Consider the following 20686-nt stretch of genomic DNA (forward strand, 5'->3'; position numbering starts at 1 on the left):
TGGATTTTACGCATTTGAGCTAGTGCACGATATATTGCATAAGCTAATACTGTATGTAATAAAATGAACTAACATCACAGATTCATATAGGTACAAGTCTCAACAAATTGGTCGGCGTTTAGCATATTTAGAGCCCCGAACAGATGTTTTCACTTATTTGTTAGAATCTCTTGCCATTTGTTACAGCAATGCACCTTAAAAACCCAAATAATTAAGAGCGGCAAGATTCAAACACTCCTATGCAATCTTACAGGACAATTGCTCTGTCAGAAGATGTATATGCCCAGACACGGGCCTGATGAGAGTGTGTTCTGTCTGAATAAACATGAACATATTGTAATGTTTAAATATCCATAAATGAATACTGTCAGCATACTCCAGAGAATAAAGCCCTCTCTGTTACGACTGCTCGCACGTCCTCGTGTTTACCACACGTAATTGTGCGCTTTAATTCCTGATTGCCGTTTGTAATTGCATCCTTTTTTGCCGGGCTGATGTTTGGGATGTCCATCCTCTGCCTGTGGAATTCCACCGTCCTTTCCACCTGATCTCTCCTCTCTGGGCTTTCTGGCAAACTCTGCCCATTTTCCTTCTGGATAATCTCACGTTGTCTCATCAGACTTCTGTTTTCTCTCTCCATTCGTTCCATTTCTCTCTCAATTGTTGCCAGCGGTGATATCTCCCTCTCTGGTGTCCTTTTATTACTCGAGTTCCTTTTGTTTTGACCTCTGAGGTGCAGTTTCTGGAAAATATACACGCAAACTGTCAGACACGGAGCTACTTTTGATGATTTTAAAGTGAACTGACAACGCTATTACAATTTCACAGTCCTCTAAAACGGCTCTAATCTAATTTTAGCAGAAATAAACTTTGTGCCATGTATACACACCGTCAAGTCTCTCCTCTTGCGAGGCAGCGTGGGTCTCTGGAGGAAGAGGATCTGTTTTGTGGCCAAACTTCCATCACTATGACAAAAATAAATCAGAGGTATAAGATGTGTGAGAACGATTCTTTCTTTCTTTTGATATGACAGAAGTGTTTTTTGCAGGTAATATTTATCCTATTATTAGCCCCTGAAGTGCAACAGTGAATGTAATACTCTTGTTTAAAGGCATATTTCTCCCCATCAGTCCATCAGTTAACATCTTATAAAGTGAAAAGCTGTGTATTTGTAAGAAACAAATCCATTGAGACATTTGTAACTTGAATCTGTTGCTTCTGTCTAAAATAAGTGAGTGCCTTTATGTCTCCAGTGAAATTGATGGATTATTTGTGGATTATTTTGATGCTTTAATCAGATATTTGGACTCTCATTCTGACGGCACCCGTTCACCACAGAGGATCCACTGGTGAGAAAAAAAATTTGGAGCAAAATTCACCAAATCTGTTTCGATCTAAACAAGTTCATCTGCATCTTGGATGGAGAGTACATTTTTAAACATATTTATATTTCGCAAACTGTTCCTTTAAGGGTTTAGTATGGATTTGGAACCTTTTCATTTTGACGATGGGAGTGGGCAGAACACACATTAGCCTCCAGCCGTATGGAGCTAGAGACTGGAGCAGAGGGATGTAGTCTGTTTTCACCGCAACACCCTACAAAACAGAAGTGTCATTTAATCTGTATTTTACAGCATTTAATTAATGTCCTGTTGAGACTGAACGTGTACATACGTCTTCATTCATTTAAAGGCGGTTTGTTAGAAGAAAGGTGTAGAAGTTCCACAGATAATAATGCAATGATTTGAATTTAGGATGCAACACTGCAGACTTACATCAATAACAGTCCATTGCTCAACTACAATGGCGTCATACACTGTGGTTGGCCCGGCATCACCTGAAGCACTTTGGAAGATAAAAACACTTTCCACAATGGAAGATGCTGAAGATAGAGCACAAACAGGATTGGAAAATATTGATAAGAACGGTTGATAATTTGTTTTAGAGCTATCTGCTCAGCAGGTTAATAAAAATATTTGAAAACTGTATTTTTCTATTTTTGTTAAATCATTTGATGCATTTTTTTTTATCATATTTGTTTTTGTATATAACTATCCTCATTTTAATAAAACTCACTTAAGAATAAACGTAATGGATTAGTATAATGTAGGTTATGTTTTTGCAATCAGAAAAACTTACTGATACCACTCAAGTCATTTGTAAAATGTCACAGCAGCTCCAGTACCTGCATCATCTTCTAGGTTAAAGTAGCCGTCGATGAGTTGCGCCCCACTTCTGAAGTGCTGCGTCATGTGGTCCAGCCAATGGGAGTCAACCGAGCTAACAAGCCCCGCCTCCCTGTGCACCTGCAGTGGAACCCTCAGAGAAAAGATCTTTGGCGATCCAGACAGAGCAATCGTATGGTTGTACAGCGCAAATACCTGCACACCTACACAGACACAGACAAATAAGTCAGATAGGCTAATTATAAGCCAACTCAGAGCAAAGCAATTTTACATTGGATATTCACATAGCATTACGATTGAGAGTTTACACAACATCTGAACAAGAACTTAATTTTTGAGTAACTTTAATTTTAGACACAACATTTCCAGTTACTTGGTCTATTTTTGTTCCACAAAGGAAAATAATTCCAAACGAACAGTACGTCTTTGAGCAACAGACACCAGTCACGTTCCTGACTGAATCAGTGTGTTTGAAGGAATCGTTTGAGTAAATGATTCAATGACTCACTCAAAGAGGCAGGCTGTGTTTGAAGTAGCATACTTGCTTACTGCTTACTGCCCAGTACACAGTGTATAATGCCAATTATAAAACAATTTTTTTAAAGAATAGTGTGTGAAACTATATACAATAAGCAACAAATGTCTCAGAGTAGTGTGCTTAAGTGTTGTCACATGACAAAACATTAATTCAGCACAGCTGCTGAGGTTGGAACATCACAAAAACTAACCATTCTTCGTACAAAGGCTTGTTAATTAAGGATTCATACTAGTAAACAATGCTATATTGCCCAATTGAACTAATTTCACAATTAATGGACGTAACATACTGAGCAGAACTAATAATAATTGTGTAGTAGTTAGGTGGTAGATATTTATATGTCAGTACTGTAGTACATTATAAAACAGTATGAAATAACATGTGTGTTTAAATTATCATGCTTAAAAATATTATTAAATGAATGCAACTTCAACAAAAACCTCCTGTTTTTAGATACACAGTGATAGTTTGTAGTTTATAGTAACATGCATGTATAAAAGTGTTTTAAACTGTATTTATCATTCCTCGACTCAAGTTCACTCACACGTTTGAAGATGAAACCTAACATGGAGCGCATTGCGTTCTAGGAAACAGTATCCCATGCAGTGTCTTCAGACATCAAATTTCAGAAAATGTAGCAGGTAATCCGGGAATTCCATGCATACAGAACATTATCTTACTATTCACAGTATACACACAGCATACTGCAATATAGTAGGAGTCGTATGGTAGAATGCCATTCCGAACACAGATTCTGCACTGATTTCAGTGTACCTGAGTTATATTTAGCAGATTCTGTTGAATATAGTAGGTAATCCGGGTATTTGATGCATACAGAAAATGTGCACACTATTTGCATTAGGACTGCCTATGCATAGGGCCCGGGATCTTGTGCAGCACCCCGATCACTAGTAAAAATTGTAATCAAATCAGATTATTTTCAGAGCAAATATTCACACACCTAGGAATTAAAAAATGCTTGTCTCATTTGATACATTATTTATGATCTAGATATAATCTAATATATAGTCTCCCCCCCCCGCCACAAACCCTTTCTCTGTATTTCAACAGACTGCAGACTTACGATTCAGCATCGGTGTGGTTCCGCTACGCTTGCTGTGTTTGTCTTGGCTTTTGACCTGCTCTCCGTGCTCTCTTTTGTTGTTTTCTGCCAAATCACAGCTGGGCAAGTCCGGCTGCATTCTTGTGCTCTGGGTCTGATGTGGCTCTGGTGCACAAGAGCTTAATATAAACTCATCGTCCTTCAAACCCCCAGTTTGCGTACATTCACCTTCCACATTTAAGTACTGATAATCAGGACACTGATGGTTCTCAGCGAAAGGATTCTGATTATTCCAGCCCTGGCTGCTCTCAGTGCTTTCTATTTGCAAGCCGTGGTTCATAAAGTCTTCAATGTCTGAATTAAAGTTTGTATGATTCTGGTTTGGTTGATCCCTGTTGTCTCTGTCCTGTTGGCTCTGCTCGCTCGCAGGACTGAGGGTTGGGGGTCGGCTGCTGTGATGAACAGAACAGGGACTGGAGTGCAAGGAGGAAAGATCTTCTGGTTCACAGTGACCGAGGAAATACGGACCTCCACCGGGCTGTGGCAAAAAGCCCACAAACAGATCACCCTGATCAGCCAGATCCTGCACCTGCATCCCCAAGAACAACCAACAGAAGAAGTGAAATGTTCATCAATCTTGATACCGCCTGTTCCAATCAAAGCTGACAATGAAAGTAAGTGGATTCCAATGTAATATGAATAATTCTACAGTGTTTTTCAGAGGAGAAAGGTGGTGCATCTGAAGATGCTTTTAAAATAAGCTCTCTGGAGCTGTGACAGGAAATGCTAATGAAAACCATATTTTCCAATCATCATACTGTCACGCCACACACACGCATACGTCTAAATCATCAGTAAATGTCACACGGCTCCAACACTTCCACACACACACACTCAGTCAAACAGTGCTTATCTCCAGATAAATGCAATTACTGAAAAGGCGAGGGGGTGACGACTAATGGAATGGCAGATGAATGCGGGGTGTCAGTGTCTATGGAGCAGCCTGTCGGCTTATGTTTTCTGTTTTTACAGCCGTATTGTAAGACCACGATAGAGAGAGTTTGAAGTAAGTGGGTTTTCAGTGACATCTTTAATGGAGTGATGACATTAAGTGTGCCGCTAAAGTTTAGAACCTAAATGACAAACACATTGACCTGCTGCTCTCTGTTTGAATGCAAACAAATGCACTTTTAAAGAAGGTCTAACCTTTTTCACATAACCCTGTATGACTTCTGGGTCAGGGTCCCGGTGACCGAGGTAACACACGTCTGTCATGAGATGAGGCTCAACCCAGTTCAGCAGGCCACTGTCAGAACCACTGTAGCAAAAAACAAAACAAAGCCATGTTTCAGCATCCAAAATTTAACTTCTTATTGTAAATGATTCATATTCAAATCTTATTCCTGAAAACGTTCTTAATAATATTTAATCAAAGTAAAATAAAAAACACTTTCTTGGAAACAGCCTTTCTCTTCCTGTCATGTGACTTGGATAATATGTGCTGCTGCTGTGCAGTATATAGTAAAATATAATGATGTTTTATCTTTTTTTCTGTTTTAATACAGTTTAAAATGTCATTTATTCATTTCATTTATTCATTATTCATTTATATGATGGAAAAGCTACATTTTCAGCAGTCATTACTCCAGTCTTAAGTGTCACATGATCCTACAGAGGAGTCTTGATTTGGTCAAGAAACCCTTCTTATTATTATCAATGTTGAAAACAGTTGTGCTGCTAAATATTGTTGTGAAAACTGTGATTTTTTTTTTTTCAGAATTCTTTGATTATTATAAATTTGAACAGAATTTGAAATAGAAATTCCAAATGTGTCACTTTAGATCAGATGAATGCAAGTAATCCTTTTCATTTCTGACATGGTCACTGGACACCACTCACTGATTGAATAATTCAACAGTAATGTATAACGCATAAAAATGTTTACTGATGTGCACAGAGCACTGTTTGTGTGCAATAATGAGTGTGTAGTATTTTATTGCTAGTGTATACCTGTGTGTTTCTCTGATGAGCACAGCCCGGTGTAACTGCTTCTGGAGGTTAGCACTAGCAGGGCCGCAGGAGTGAACAAAGGGATGGACAGCTGCCAGTACGAACCCTTTCTGATACAACTCACACACCTGCACCGGAAGCTCTCTGACTGACGACAGACACAGTAATGAGGACACTGCCACCTCTGAAGAGACAGAGAGAGAGAGAGAGAGAGAGAGAGAGAGAGAGACAGAGACAGAATATATATATAGGTTAGCACTAGCAGGGCATATATGTTATATATATATATACATATATAATTTATATTCAAAGATTTCTGAAAAAAAAAATGCATCAAGGTTTCCACAATAATATTAAACTGCACTTCTGATTCCAATAGTGAGAAATAATTATTTAATGCTAAATCACTATATTAGAATGATTTCTAGAGGATCACGTGACATTAAAGCCTGGAATATTGATGCTGAAAATTCAGCTTTGCAACACAGGAATAAATTACAATTAAAAAATATATTAAAATTGAATACAGTTCTTTGACTATTCAATCAATCACCTTTATTTATATAGTGCTTTAAACAAAATACATTGCGCCAAAGCACTGAACAACATTCATTTGGAAAACAGTGTCTCAATAATGCAAAATGATAGTTAAAGGCAGTTCATCATTGAATTCATTGATGTCATCTCTGTTCAGTTGAAATAGTGTCTGTTTTAATTTGCAATCAAGTCAACGATATCGCTGTAGATGAAGTGACCCCAACTAAGCAAGCCAGAGGCGACAGCGGCAAGGAACCGAAACTCCATCGGTGACAGAATGGAGAAAAAAACCTTGGGAGAAACCAGGCTCAGTTGGGGGGCCAGTTCTCCTCTGACCAGACGAAACCAGTAGTTCAATTCCAGGCTGCAGCAAAGTCAGATTGTGCAGAAGAATCATCTGTTTCCTGTGGTCTTGTCCTGGTGCTCCTCTGAGACAAGGTCTTTACAGGGGATCTGTATCTGGGGCTCTAGTTGTCCTGGTCTCCGCTGTCTTTCAGGTCAGTAGAGGTCCTTTCTAGGTGGACTATTATAAAATATGACTATTTTACTCTATTTTGAATTCAGTAAATGCAACCTTGGTGAGTATAAGTCAGCATGTATCAGTATACCAAAACTGACATAACTGATGACTAATGTAAACACTTTCATACCACTATATCAGCCTGATTTAATATATACACTCCTACTCAACAAAATGAAGTAGAAATGGGGGGATGAATGATGTAAGAAAAGAAATGAGTGTGATCCATTTCATCCACAGTCATCTCTACCAATGCTTGCTTTCTGACATGGTTTCTGACACGCAAACTGAATTGCTGTAGAAATTGTTTGGAAGTATTTTGGCGAGACTGTTTTACAAGCTAATTGTTTCTGGAATCAGTAATTAAACGTAATTTCCAGCGCTCATTATTCAGAGCACTATTAAGGGCAGCAGCGAGCTGTAATCTGAGCACTGCTTGACTGCAATCATCTTTCAGAGGTGCGAGGAGCTTGTTTAAACAAAACTCTGACGGCCTGAACACGCTTCGACTCTGAGGGGGGTTTATTAGTGTTGCCACTGAATAAATAACTGCACAGTTCATAGCAAGATGAACGTATAGGTGAATTGAGTGCAAATGTGTGATTCAGTCTTCAGTGTCACATGATCCTTAAGAAATCATTCTAACATGCTAATTTGGAAATTTTATTATGTCACTGTCTCAAATATGACTAAAGAAAGATCACATTTAAAACAAAATGATCAACAAACAGAGTTAAATGTTCAGTTTCCAGTTCAGTATAACAGTACAAAGACAAATAAACCATGCATCTCTCATGACACACTTCCATTAAACTTCACCAACAAAATCTGTTTGCAATCATCAGGTAGTGCGGAAACTGCGGAAGTGTCTAAGACTTTATGACATCTATTAACTTACGCCAGTCTAGAGCATGAACTGTATTAACCAACACATCATGCAAAAGGCCCACAGCAAAGGGCTCATGCAGTAGCTATGCATGAGAGAATGAAAAAATATGTTTGTTTGTGTGAGACCAACAAACACAGAGAAGATTTCACTGCTCCTGAAAGACCGAGTATATGATGAGCTGTCCTTATATTTACTACAGGGGAATTCCACCTTCATAAAGCAGTACTTGCTCAGTCGGGGGTTAAGCATTTGGGTAAACAGTCAATCTCAGCAACAAACTCTACCTCAAGAATGCAGCCCTCTAAACAAATGTCCCTCAGTATTTGTGTAATGTACAAGCTCTCAAAATGAGTAGCAGAGACTTTGGAAAATCAATTAAACCCCACCTGCAGAGAACTCGGTTTTTATGCTAAAATATCAAGTGTTGTAGCACAATCACACTTGTCTAATTTCTTCTTGGGTTGTCTAGATCTAGCAGGAACTGTTCTGTCTAAAAGGAGTTCTACTTTATTTTTTTTTAAATCCTTGATTAAACACCAGATTATCGATCAGAATTAATATCCATGCATCCTTTGAATTGACCAATCAGCAACCATCTAGAACTAGAACCCTCCCATTTGTTAAAAAAAAAACACTTACTCCAGGATATACTGCATGTATACACTTCTGGTCGCTCTTTGAGGTCTTCTGGTCAAGACCTTTTAACTGTTCCTAGAACACGTTTTAAAACAAGAGGTGACCGAGCCTTCTGTGTGGTGGCTCCAAGGCTCTAGAACTCCCTTCCATTAGCCTTGAGAGCTTTGGATTCAGTGGAAGCTTTTAAAAAATGCCTTAAGACGCATCTTTTTAGACAAGCATTTAATTAGCAATATGGTTTTGTATGTTTTTGTGTATCTGTGTATATTTGTATGTTATGTGCATGAGTATATCTGTTAAGTGTATATTTTAATTTAATTTTGTGAAGCACTTTGTGACTTTTTTGTCTGTGAAAAGTGCTATAGAAATAAAGCTTACTTACTTACTTACTCATTTATTATTAAAACAAAGTTGTTCAGTGTGTTTTAAATGCCATAGTAATTCAATTTCTGAACTTTGAATTTCTGAATGATTCTTTGAACTAAACGTGTTAGTAGCAAATTCTCCTGCTGTGCTGACCTATCAGAACTGCTCTCTAAATATTGATATGACATAAATATTAAAGGAAGTGTTTATATGAATCCTAAGTATAAGGGATTCTTGCTGCTTATGAGTGTGTGATGTTGGGTCCTTGGGGGTCATATTTTATTTTGTAATAACCCGACAGAGAGTGGAATTGCATTATTTATAGACCAATTTCAATTAAAACAAGATTTTGGCTATAAATACAGTTGGGTGTCACTAGGGCGACTGATTTTCTCTATTGCGCATACACAAACAGATAAATCCCCAATTTTAGTACTAAGCCTTCCCATCTTCAAGATCAGATAATCTTTAAAGGATGCCTAGAATTTTCTCTCTTTCTGTTTTCTCTCGCTCTTTGTTATTTGATCCCTGTCAATCATTCAGATTCATTGAGTCACTTATCGTTGCTTTCAATATTGATGCCCTAAAACAAACAAGCAAACAAACATATTCAAACATCTCAGGCTCGTACTTGCGCTGTCACAGCAGTTTGCAGTGAAACTCTTTTTTTTTTTGTCTCGGTGTCTCTGTAGGCATCAGTGAATTTTACATATAAATGACCTGCCTGCCTGTCTACCGATAAGCAGCTAAAACAGAAAGCCTGGAGTATTTGTGTATGTGCGTGCGTGTGTGTGTGTGTGTGTGTGTGTCCAGAACCTGAACAACTGCTGCAGTCCCAGTTCTCACATATTCCTATTTTTTATATAAATAAATATTTGTTTCTGGTCTCATCTACACACACTTTTGTGTTTGGGTAATGTTGTAAGCGTTAACTAAGTAGTAAATGCAATAGACTTGATAAACTAACAATATTTAAATAACTGCTAACAGACCCTAGACAGAGTGGACAAGGACCGGCATTTATTACAGGATCAAATAAACAAATACTGATAATAATGCGTTGTTATGGATGACAATGACCAGTAAATTGTGTAAATGAGACACAATTTTGTCAAAATTAAGTATTCCAGTTATAGATAACATGCATTGCAGAGAACTGTGTAAAAAAACTTGCTGTAGTATATTCATTAAGCAGACATTTGTCTGAATAGAAGCAGTTCATTTTAAGTATGCACTGACATTAGTATATTCATAAATATTTACCAAGATTCATAAATCAGTTAAAGAATAATGTTCATTGCACAATGCATTGAAGTATCCAACTTGGAGTGGATAGACCTTCCACTGACTTCTATTGTTATTATTCCATGTTATGTCCTATGCACTAACCACTAACCTTTTCATTAAAACATTAGTACATTTACTAGCATGTTTCCTGTAGTGTAGGTAAATTCAGGTTTTACTTTTACTGTCACAGACCCCCCTCCACCACACATAGAAACACACGGACACACGCGTGCACACACACACACACACACACACACACACACACACACACAAATAAACAACTAGTGATATGGTCACATTCTTGTAATTATGTTCAGTAATGGCCCATATACTCATATGCTTTCAAGTCATTAAAATGAGCAGGTCTGTTCTTCCACTTCAATCTGTGTCTTATATTCTCTCATCCTGTCTCATATCCTCTTTCTCTGAATTCTGCGGGATCCATTATTGCCTCTCTCGATGCACACTAACAAAAGCGGCATTAGTATATTTAGAAACATAAGCCCTCAAAGAATATACACTGTTTGGTTGCTATCTTGCTCTATTACTCTCTCTCTCTGTCTCATCTAATCTTACACTTTTTTTTTTCTTCCCAGTTTGAAGCTTTACACTTTTATTATCTGAAGGTGGGTTTGTGCATTTGTGTATGCATATCATCAGTATGGATGTTGCTTTGAATTCTGAAAAACAGCAATCATTTTTATGCTGTATGTCACTCTGTATAGTGAGTCCTCTGATGCATGAATTATAAAGTCTTAAAGAAAAAGAAAAAATATATTCATTTAGAATAGATAAAATTAACAATAATTCCCAGTGTTGTTTTAGTATTATTTGAAGTGAAGTGAAGTGAAGTGACATTCAGCCAAGTATGGTGACCCATACTCAGAATTTGTGCTCTGCATTTAACCCATCCGAAATGCACACACACAGAGCAGTGAACACACACACACTGTGAGCACACACCCGGAGCAGTGGGCAGCCATTTATACTGCGCCGCCCGGGGAGCAGTTGGGGGTTCGATGCCTTGCTCAAGGGCACCTAAGTCGTGGTATTGAAGGTGGAGAGAGAGCTGTTCATGCACTCCCCCCACCCACAATTCCGTCCGGCCCGAGACTAGAACTCACAACCCTTCGATTGGGAGTCCAACCCTCTAACCATTAGGCCACGACTTCCCCTATAATTTATATATTATAGTATTTATCAATATATTTTACAATTATATTTTTTTTTTTCAAGTTTTCTATGTTGGTCTACGCCAATAATAAATAATGATATACTGTATATTCCAGAGGTCCCACTTCCATAATGACATGTAAAGATAACAGTTATACTTAAATATAGAAAAAGCCCCATTCACAACAACCACAATAATTACACGCCAATGGATGATAATGTTCGGTTTATTGTAAGTTCGCACTACAGTTTTGTGTCTGTCACAAATGTACATACAATTTAAAACTGGATGGATTCTGATTGGCTGTCAATGTTTTTATTGCACATTAGCTGGAAAAAAAATCTTCTCAAAGTTATTCAAATGATATTGTTCCTCTTTGTAAGCTGTTATGCTTATGGTGAGGACAAATGATTATTACAACTTTATAGTTATGGTTATAGCTATTGCCTTTGTGTGAATGTGCCTTAAGAGTCAAAGTTCATCAACCATATGAAAATTTAGCCATGTTAAATCCCAATTAAAAACAACAACACCTAAAAAGGGACTTTATATTACATAAAGTGTGCAGGAAATGGGCATCTGTACCTTCTTTTCCCAACAGAAAGTCCAGGAAGTGGTATGTATAGGCCACTCCTGAGTGCGTCTCCACTTGCGCTCTTCTGAGGGTGGAGAAAATCTTCCCCGGAGCTTCATCTGAGCTTCGAGGCTTCTGCAACTTACAGCCCATGTCTGCACACGTGGAGAAAAACAAAGAAAGAAAGAAAATGAGACAGATGAATATGGATAATTTGTTTGAAATATTCATGTATTCATAACTGCATTATTGATTTAACTGATTGCCTTGGCAGCAGTCCCTAATTGTCATGCTAATTAAGTCAGATTGATGTCGAAATAGGAAGTGAGCATGTGCAAAACTGGAGAGAGGGCATTTCAGCATATCTTTAAATACAACCGCAAACATTCAGATACAAGCACGAATGCACACGCAGAGATTTGTCACACAGTAACATAACATGAAGGCTAATTGGAAAGCTAATCAACCTTCAAGCATCAACCTTTAACACAAACACACGTTCAACGTGTCCAACACAATGCCCCCTTCAAAACGAACACACTGTCTCCCTGGTTACCAAAAGCAGCAATCAGATAACACTTCATATTTGATCTGTGACTACACAACTAATCAAACAGTGGAATGTGTGGCCGATGAATTAGCGTGTGGCTAATGCTAATGAGTGTCACATCTATAACACGCTAACTTGATGTGACAGCAAAGGCACACCACGTGGGCCCCGAGCTCCAGCGCTAACACACACCATCAGGTATGGGTGGTTAGCTGCCAGCATTTCCGTGTCAGCGTCTGATGAGCCAGAACAGGTGAAACCGAGAGGAACCAGACAAGCCCAGTCGCCGTGACAACAAGCATTAAGTGTGCACTGATGACACGATGGGGAATGAAGATGGTACGGGGAGCGATGGATGGCTGGTTTTGTGGTTCAGGAATGGGGTGATCATTTTAGGGCCGTGCCTGTATATGAGTAGATCAGGATAGACAATAAAAAGCAGTACTGTGTTTTACCATGGTACAGAATAACATCCAGGTCTGCTACTCAACTCGAGTGTAACAAAATACTCGAGGGTTTCTTTTATAGATAGGACAGTGGAGAAAGGGACGGGGTCCTGCAAAGGACTTGGAGATGGGAATCAAACTCGGGTCGCTGTTAGCACAGTTGCGCACTAACCACGAGGCTGTTGGTGCCAGCAGGTTTGCGTTTATTTTTAATGAATAGCTTTGGCTTTGGGCCAGGCTCGGGTTTGTAGCTATGCTGCTTTCACTGACGCATGCGCACATAGAGAAACACTGTGGAGCACAGAAACCTTTATTAATAAAATAGCTTCGAAACATGCTACATTATATTTCTCAGCAATAAGGGGTAAAATCTTTCTTCCTAAGTATTTAACTCAGATTCATTGTTTATAGACAGAGCCTTTACATGTATTTGTTTAAAGAATGTTGCATGCAGTTGTGAAATACAACATATGTGACACCCGACCACAAAACCAGCCTTAAGTGTACATTTTTCGTAATTTAGATTTAAACATCATCTGAAAGCTGATTAAATAAGCTTACCATTGATGTATGGTTTATTAGGATCGGGCAATATTTGGCTGAGATACAACTATTTGAAAATCTGGAATCCGAGGTTGCAAAAAAATCTGAATACTGAATTTGTTCAAATGAATTCATAGCAATGCATGTTACTTATCAAAAATGACATTCTGATATATTTATGGTAGAACATTTACAAAAATATCTTCATGGAACATAATCTTTACTATATGGCATAAAAGAAAAATGTATAATTTTGACCCTTCTTTGGCTATTGCTACAAATATACCCCAGTGACTTAATACTGGTTTTGTCGTCGAGGGTCACATATTTACAAAGTTTGGCTATTCGGTGAAAAAACGATTTCGTGTTCAGGTCGGGTTCAGGCTATAAATGTAACAATGGCAGTTGGGTCGGGTCAAACGATCTTGGGTTGGGCTCAGGTTTCAGTTAGTACTGTATCATTATTGTTCAATGGTATGTACTAATAGGTGTTTCAGACAGTAAAAAGGCATTACCACTATAGTAGTTTCCAAAGATCCATGGTTTTACACTATGGTATTATGTCCAAATACTATGGTAATGGCAGTGAGATAGATAACAGAGTTCTGTAAAATAATGCCACAACGATGTTTAGTGGCTTTAAGAAAAAACATACAGCATGAATTAATGACTTGAATAAGCGAATTACACAAAAAGACTCATTTTGAATATGGAATCATTATGAATCATTCACAGCAGGACCTCATTGAATCGGTCAAAATATGAAATCAAAAACAATATGACTGAACCAAAAGGCTTTACTTTTACTATAAGTAAAAATGAAGCAAATATTACAGGAAACTATTTGAACTGAATGGAACAACATTATTTTATCTCTCTCTCTGTGTGTGTATTTCCAAGGCTGCTTTATATGATCAAAAATAAATTTTAAACAGTAATATTGTGCAATATTATTACGTTTCTATTTGAATAGATTTTAAAATCTAATTTATTTCTGTGATGGCAAAGCTGAATTTTCAGCAGTCAAAAATCATTCTGATAAGCTGCTCAAGAAACTTTTATTACCATCAGTGTTGAAAAGAGTTGTGCTGCGTAATATTTGTGTAGGAAGTGTGATGTTATTTTTCCAGGATTCTTTGATGAATAGAAATTTCAAAAGAACAGCATTTTTTGAAATAGATATCTGTTGCGACCGTATGAATGTCTTTATTCTTATTTTTGATCAAATTCATGTGTCCATGTGAAATAAAAGTATTACATTTTAAAATGGATAAATAAATAGAAATCTTACAGGCCCCAAACTATTTATATTATTTAAACAGTATAATGTAGTGTATACTGTATATTAATAATATTTATTAGACTATGCTACCAAAATAGTATATGGGAGGTTCCAGGCAGCAAAAAACGGCACCGACTCCAGGAAATCAATGGAAAACATTAGGAGGAGGAAAACATAACCTGGCCTGTCTGCTCTTGATGTAGAGCTTTATATCTACAGAGCATCTCTACATGGACACAGAAGTGGCTCTTCTTCATTTTAAGACCTTTCTCACTTTGAATTTCCTTTGAAACACTGGAAATACTTCTGGTACAAACCCATCACACATACACAAACAATTATCTCTCCTTTGTTCTCTTAGAACGGATTTTCTGATCAAACTATCGCCTCAGGTGTGATAGTGGCTGGTTATCTGCTCAAATCACATACATCTGTAATCTTTTTCATCTATGTGTTATTTCTTTTATTCCACAGACTTCAAGTGAACAATTGAATTCATTGTAAACAATACATTACTTTTAATATTAGATATTTAGAAGAAATGAAAGAGTAATTTATATTTAAACTGAGAATACAGACAGGGAGGTGTTAACAATCATCTGTTACCTCAAGCACTATAGGTTTAAATTCTAAGTAGGAGTAAATCGCAAGGATTTACTGAGACAATTTGCTTTTATTATGAATCCGACAGCTGGAATATAAATGACTAATACACTGGAGATACACAGACCTTCACACCTGTGCTGAGTGAAGTTAATGCTGGCAGTCAAGCGTCCGGTTCCACTCAGTTCCCTTCACTAGCCTGACAATCACATCATTACTGACGCTAATCGCTCTGCAGCAGAACGACAGATCATCAGTTTGCTCAAAGTTACGCAGACAACATTTGGAGAGCTATTAGAGCAGAAAAAAGAAGCCGCAGATTCTTAATCTCGGCTGAATTTGCAATAGCATCAAGCGGCCAGCAAACGCAAGCTTTGGCAAACACAAATGCTGTTATGAGCACATAAACCTCATTGAGGGGATAGTTGCTCCCTCATTGAGCACAAAAATGACAGCACAGCAATGTTTGCATCATACTTAGCCTTAGCCATTAGGGATGAATAGGTATCATTACTGTGATCAGCCATATAGAATTGTTTTAATTTACTGGATATTGGATTTTTTTGTGCATTTTATTTGTACATTTAGATTATGTTTGTCATCTAATGCACTAATAACTTAATGTTAAATAAGCAAGTCTCAAAATGAATCCACTTGTATATGACTGATTACTTTTTTATTTTAAATTTCTGGTTATTAATAGTAAATTAAACACAAAATAAATTAATAAAAGCGAAATATCGAAGAAATAAATAAATATATATTTTTCTTCTACAAATATAAATAAATCAATAAATGGGGAAAAGAATAAAAATAAAGATATGATAAACAATATACTAGTGCTGTCAAATGATTCATCATGATTAATTGCATCCAAAAAATAATAATAATATATGTGTGTTCCATGTATATTGTGTAGATATAAATACACACACATATCTCAGAAATATCTCAAAACATGCTCAGATTTTCAAAGATATTAAAATCTGCAATCAAAAGTGATTTTTAGATGAACTCACACATATTCTTCCAAGATCAAATGATGTTAGCTAATGAAGATATCTGCATTTATTTTATTAATGTATAGTCTCACTGTGTGTCAACATTTGTTTCTATTTTTATTTCTCTGGTATTATAGGAGAAACATCTGAGACAGAATTGATACTAAGTCCATTAAGTCGTCTTAGCTATGAAAGAGCAGTATAAAATTATTATGGGATTTTATAGATACACTTAAGATTTTATAGATACATTAAGACTTAAGAATCAGATTTAAATAGATTATTTCGATTATTAAAAAGCATAAACACAGAGACTTGGAGTTTATCTTCAGCACAAAGACGCACAGACAGTTTCATACTCTACATCACAATTGCACTACACACTTCCCACACTACACACTTCCTGCATGCTTCTCAGCAGAACACACACAAAGATATTCACACACAATAATCTCTCACTGTGATAAGCGTGAGGAGGGGAGCGGAAGAAAAAAAGGAAAAAGAAAGATGGAGAGCTAAATTTAGGCAAGATGATAGGGACGGATAATAAGTTGAGAGCACACATCAAATGCAAGGTGGTGGTGGTGGTGATGGTGGGGGGTATGACTATGGTAACCAATGGAGACGAGAGATTGTCAATATGATACAATAAAGAAACGCCTGATTTACTCATGTCTTGCTCTGACAAAAGATATTAATACAAACATCTATTTTTGAAATGTGAAGTATTATAAAATTGTTTAAAAACTACTTCTGCATTTTTACCTCTATCACATCATCTCTGATGTCAAAATAAACCATAGTTTAACATGTTGTTGTTGTTTTATGTACTATGGTAGCAATGTTCTTTACATACTATATAAATAGGATACAGTATTTAAATATGATAATTCAGTACCATGGCTATATGTAATGGGGTCCACATTTTTGAGACCACATTGAAAAACTGAGAATGCAAATATAAATACTTATTTTTAAACATTTATTTATATATGCATATATATATATATATATATATATATATATATATATATATATATATATATATGCATATATATATATATATATATATATATATATATATATATATATATATATATATATATATATATATATATATACACACAAATATACAGGTGCTGGTCATATAATTAGAATATCATCAAAAAGTTGAATTCACTAATTCCATTCAAAAAGTGAATTTTGTATATCATATTCGTTCATTATGCACAGACTGATATATTTCAAATGTTTATTTCTTTAAATTTTCATGATTATAACTGACAACTAAGGAAAAGAGGCCGGCTGTTCACACAGCTCTGTGTCCAAGCACATTAATAGAGAGGCGAAGGGAAGGAATAGATGTGGTAGAAAAAAAGTGTACAAGCAATAGGGATAACCTCACCCTGGAGAGGATTGTGAAAGAAACCCCATTCAAAAATGTGGGGGAGATTCACAAAGAGTGGACTGCTGCTGGAGTCAGTGCTTCAAGAAACCACTACGCACAGATGTATGCAAGATATGGGTTTCAGCTGTCACATTCCTTTTGTCAATCCACTCTTGAACAACAGACAGCATCAGAAATGTGTCGCTTCCAAAAGGACTGGACTGCTGCTGAATGGTCCAAAGTTATGTTCTCTGATGAAAGTAAATCTTGCATTTCCTGTTGCTGAACGACTTTATGGAGATGCAGATTTCATTTTCCAACAGGACTTGGCACCTGCACACAGTGACAAAGCTACCAGTACCTGGTTAAAGGACCATGGTATCCCTGTTCTTAACTGTCCGGCAAACTCACCTGACCTTCACGTATTGTGAAGAGGAAGATGCGATACGCCAGACCCACCGATGCAGAAGAGCTAAAGACCACTATCAGAGCAACCTGGGCTCTCATAACACCTGAGCAGTGCCACGGAGTGATCGACTCCATGCCACGCCACATTGCTGCAGTAATTCAGGCAAAAGGAGCCCCAACTAAGTATTGAGTGCTGTACATGCTCATACTTTTCAGTTGTCAAAGATTTCTAAAAATCCTTTCTTTGTATTGGTCTTAAGTAATATTCAAATTTTCTGAGATACTGCATTTGGGATTTTCCTTAGTTGTCAGTTATAATCAACAAAATACACAAAAGTGTATGTGTGTGTGTGTATAGTGCTGTCAATTCACTGTATATTTAATATATAAAAACAGAAATTATTTTTCTTAAATATATATACACATGCATGTGTATTTATGTATACATAATAAATATACACTGTACACACTTTTATTTTGGATGCGATTAATCTCAATTAATTTTTTGACAACGCGCGCACACACACACACACACACGTTTGTTTTTGTGAAAAGTGGGGACATCCCATAGGCGTAATGGTTTTTATACTGTACAAACTGTATATTCTATGACCCTAAACCAACACAATGTTTTTGATGACAGAAAAAGATTAATAAATAAACAAAAACATTTATAATTGTAAAAACTGTGAAGTATTTTCACTAGTGGTACCATGGTACAGTAATGATAATATGCAGTATTTTATTATCACTGTACTATGTTACCACAATAATACTATTTTTTTAAGAAACTGCAATAAAATTTATTTTTTAAAACCATTATCTGAAATTGTTTTTTGTGAATGGGTGTGACAGTAAACAGAGATCTTTGCAGGCATGCACCTGTCCAATCCCGGAGTATGTATGTGCATGTGAGAAAGTTTGTGTGCAAGATGTTTGTAGGTCACTATCGCAAGAACAGGTTGGCATGGCTGAATATGAAAGTTGATGATAGCACATTCCCCTCACATTTCACAGGTTCGTAATCATCTCTTACTTCATTCCTCTCACTTCCAATCTCTCACCCCGCTATATTTCTCTCTCTCTCAGAGTTTGACTGCTTAGCCTGTCACTCATATCAGCCTCGGAGCCCCACTGTGAGTGAGTGTGTATGTGTGTGTGAAATACTAACAGAAGGTCATCTTCTTCTGCCAGTCGTCTCACTTGATACCATCATGTGTGAATGAACAATATGTGCCTGTCCTGAACAGTTTTTTTGCTTATAGTCAAGGTTGAAGCTGAATTCTCATATTTTTATATTCTTAATGCATACAAAACAAACACATTTTAGTAGTAAGCCTCAATGAATGCACATGTTGCATTAAGAAATATCAAAAATTGCTAAAGCACAATTTATCAAATTCCTGACTGTGTGTAGCACCTGCAGCTCTGCATCTGTTAAGGATCCCAGCATTAGGAAAGAGCAACTAAAGTTAGTTTAATTGTAGATAATTTCAGTCCTATTTTAACAGTTTGAGTGGCACAGTGAAGACTGTAAGCAAAAGGCAGCAGCAAACTACTGTATATTTTAGCACTTTTTTTTTTTTCATTTCGGATGCAAATGCGGCATCTAAATTAAAGTCTTAAAGGAAAAGAAGTGGAAAAAGTCCACTCACACCCACACACACACACACACACCCCCTCTGTGGTCTATTTACAGTTAACCTAAAAAGAATGGTCCATTTAATTGTAAAGTCATAGGGAAAAATGGTCTATTCTATTCATATTTCATTTGCAAAAATGCCTAACATTATAAGTATACATAATGATTCAATTAAACAAAATATACATTTTGACCTTTTAAATGTTTTTGACTCATATCTTTAGGTTTTGTGTTTAAAAACAATCAATACATATGAATTATACAAAACCATACAGTGTTATTCTAGCTCGACTTACTCGGTCTTTGAATTAGAAGAGAGTTTGAACTTTAAAGTGACTCATATCGCATTCAAACGCAGATAAAAGCGTTTATTACAAGTATAATGAGAACATAGGAAGAAAGACGAGGGTTAAAAGGAAGCAAGAGATGAATCAGGAGAAGAAAGCATTGACTTAGGTGTAGAATCATTGAGTTGACAGTGTTAGATTAGGTACAGTGACAGAAAGAAACTACACAGAGTGAACATACCTGCTGTTGTTCTTTGATTATGTCTCTCTCGGTTTGAGTCTCCTCTGTCGTTTCTTTCGCTCCTCGCTGGTTTTCTTGAAGTTCCTCGCTTGTGTGTGTGAACTGGAGGCAGGTGAGTGAGTGTATGATGATGAGCTCGGTTCACCTCCGCTGTGGCGTCTCTTCGGTCAGTACAGCGCGCGTGCGAACGTCTCCTCCTCTTCTCTCCCTTTTCTGAAAGGGAAGGATGACTCAAAGGGAATGATGCCCTCCGATGTTTCCAAATAGCTCTCATTCCTTCTCTAGTTTTCAACGTCATACACTGCCAACTACAGCGAGTATATAATTATAAAAAATAAAATAAGTATAATCATGCACCAAAACACAGAACTGACTAATAGTAGCATAATACACACCAAAACCAAAAATTGCATGTTGATTTGAATGTTAAATGTTGTACAGCGATGGAAATTATGGATGTAAAGTTTTTCTTTTTCATTCTGATTCTTTATTAAACACAACCCTAAAATAAACAAA

At 36.8% G+C, this 20686-nt stretch overlaps 1 protein-coding gene across 1 annotated transcript; it reads right to left on the reverse strand.

Moving 5' to 3' along the window:
* Window positions 1–228: 228 nt before the first annotated feature.
* LOC127979690 (raftlin-like) lies at window positions 229–20538 on the reverse strand. Its single transcript, XM_052585289.1, has 10 exons — window positions 20171–20538; window positions 11792–11935; window positions 5798–5981; window positions 4994–5105; window positions 3809–4376; window positions 2186–2389; window positions 1776–1882; window positions 1493–1596; window positions 890–965; window positions 229–742 (listed from the first exon to the last, which is right to left on the reverse strand). The coding sequence occupies exons 1-10, from the start codon at window positions 20466–20468 to the stop codon at window positions 368–370; spliced, it is 2172 nt and encodes a 723-aa protein (XP_052441249.1). The 5' UTR covers window positions 20469–20538; the 3' UTR covers window positions 229–367.
* Window positions 20539–20686: the final 148 nt, after the last annotated feature.

The sequence above is a fragment of the Carassius gibelio genome, chromosome B19 (genome assembly GCF_023724105.1).
Source record: "Carassius gibelio isolate Cgi1373 ecotype wild population from Czech Republic chromosome B19, carGib1.2-hapl.c, whole genome shotgun sequence".
In the NCBI taxonomy this organism is placed as follows: Eukaryota; Metazoa; Chordata; class Actinopteri; order Cypriniformes; family Cyprinidae; genus Carassius; species Carassius gibelio.

Excerpts from the sequence above, each read along its gene's own strand:
- LOC127979690 (XM_052585289.1), bottom strand. The coding sequence starts at position 20,468 with ATGACGTTGAAAACTAGAGAAGGAATGAGAGCTATTTGGAAACATCGG. Across the intron at positions 5,106-5,797 it reads CTCATCAGAGAAACACACAG|TGGTTCTGACAGTGGCCTGC; the intron begins GTATACACTAGC and ends TTTTTGCTACAG. Across the intron at positions 1,597-1,775 it reads AGCAATGGACTGTTATTGAT|GGTGTTGCGGTGAAAACAGA; the intron begins GTAAGTCTGCAG and ends TCTGTTTTGTAG.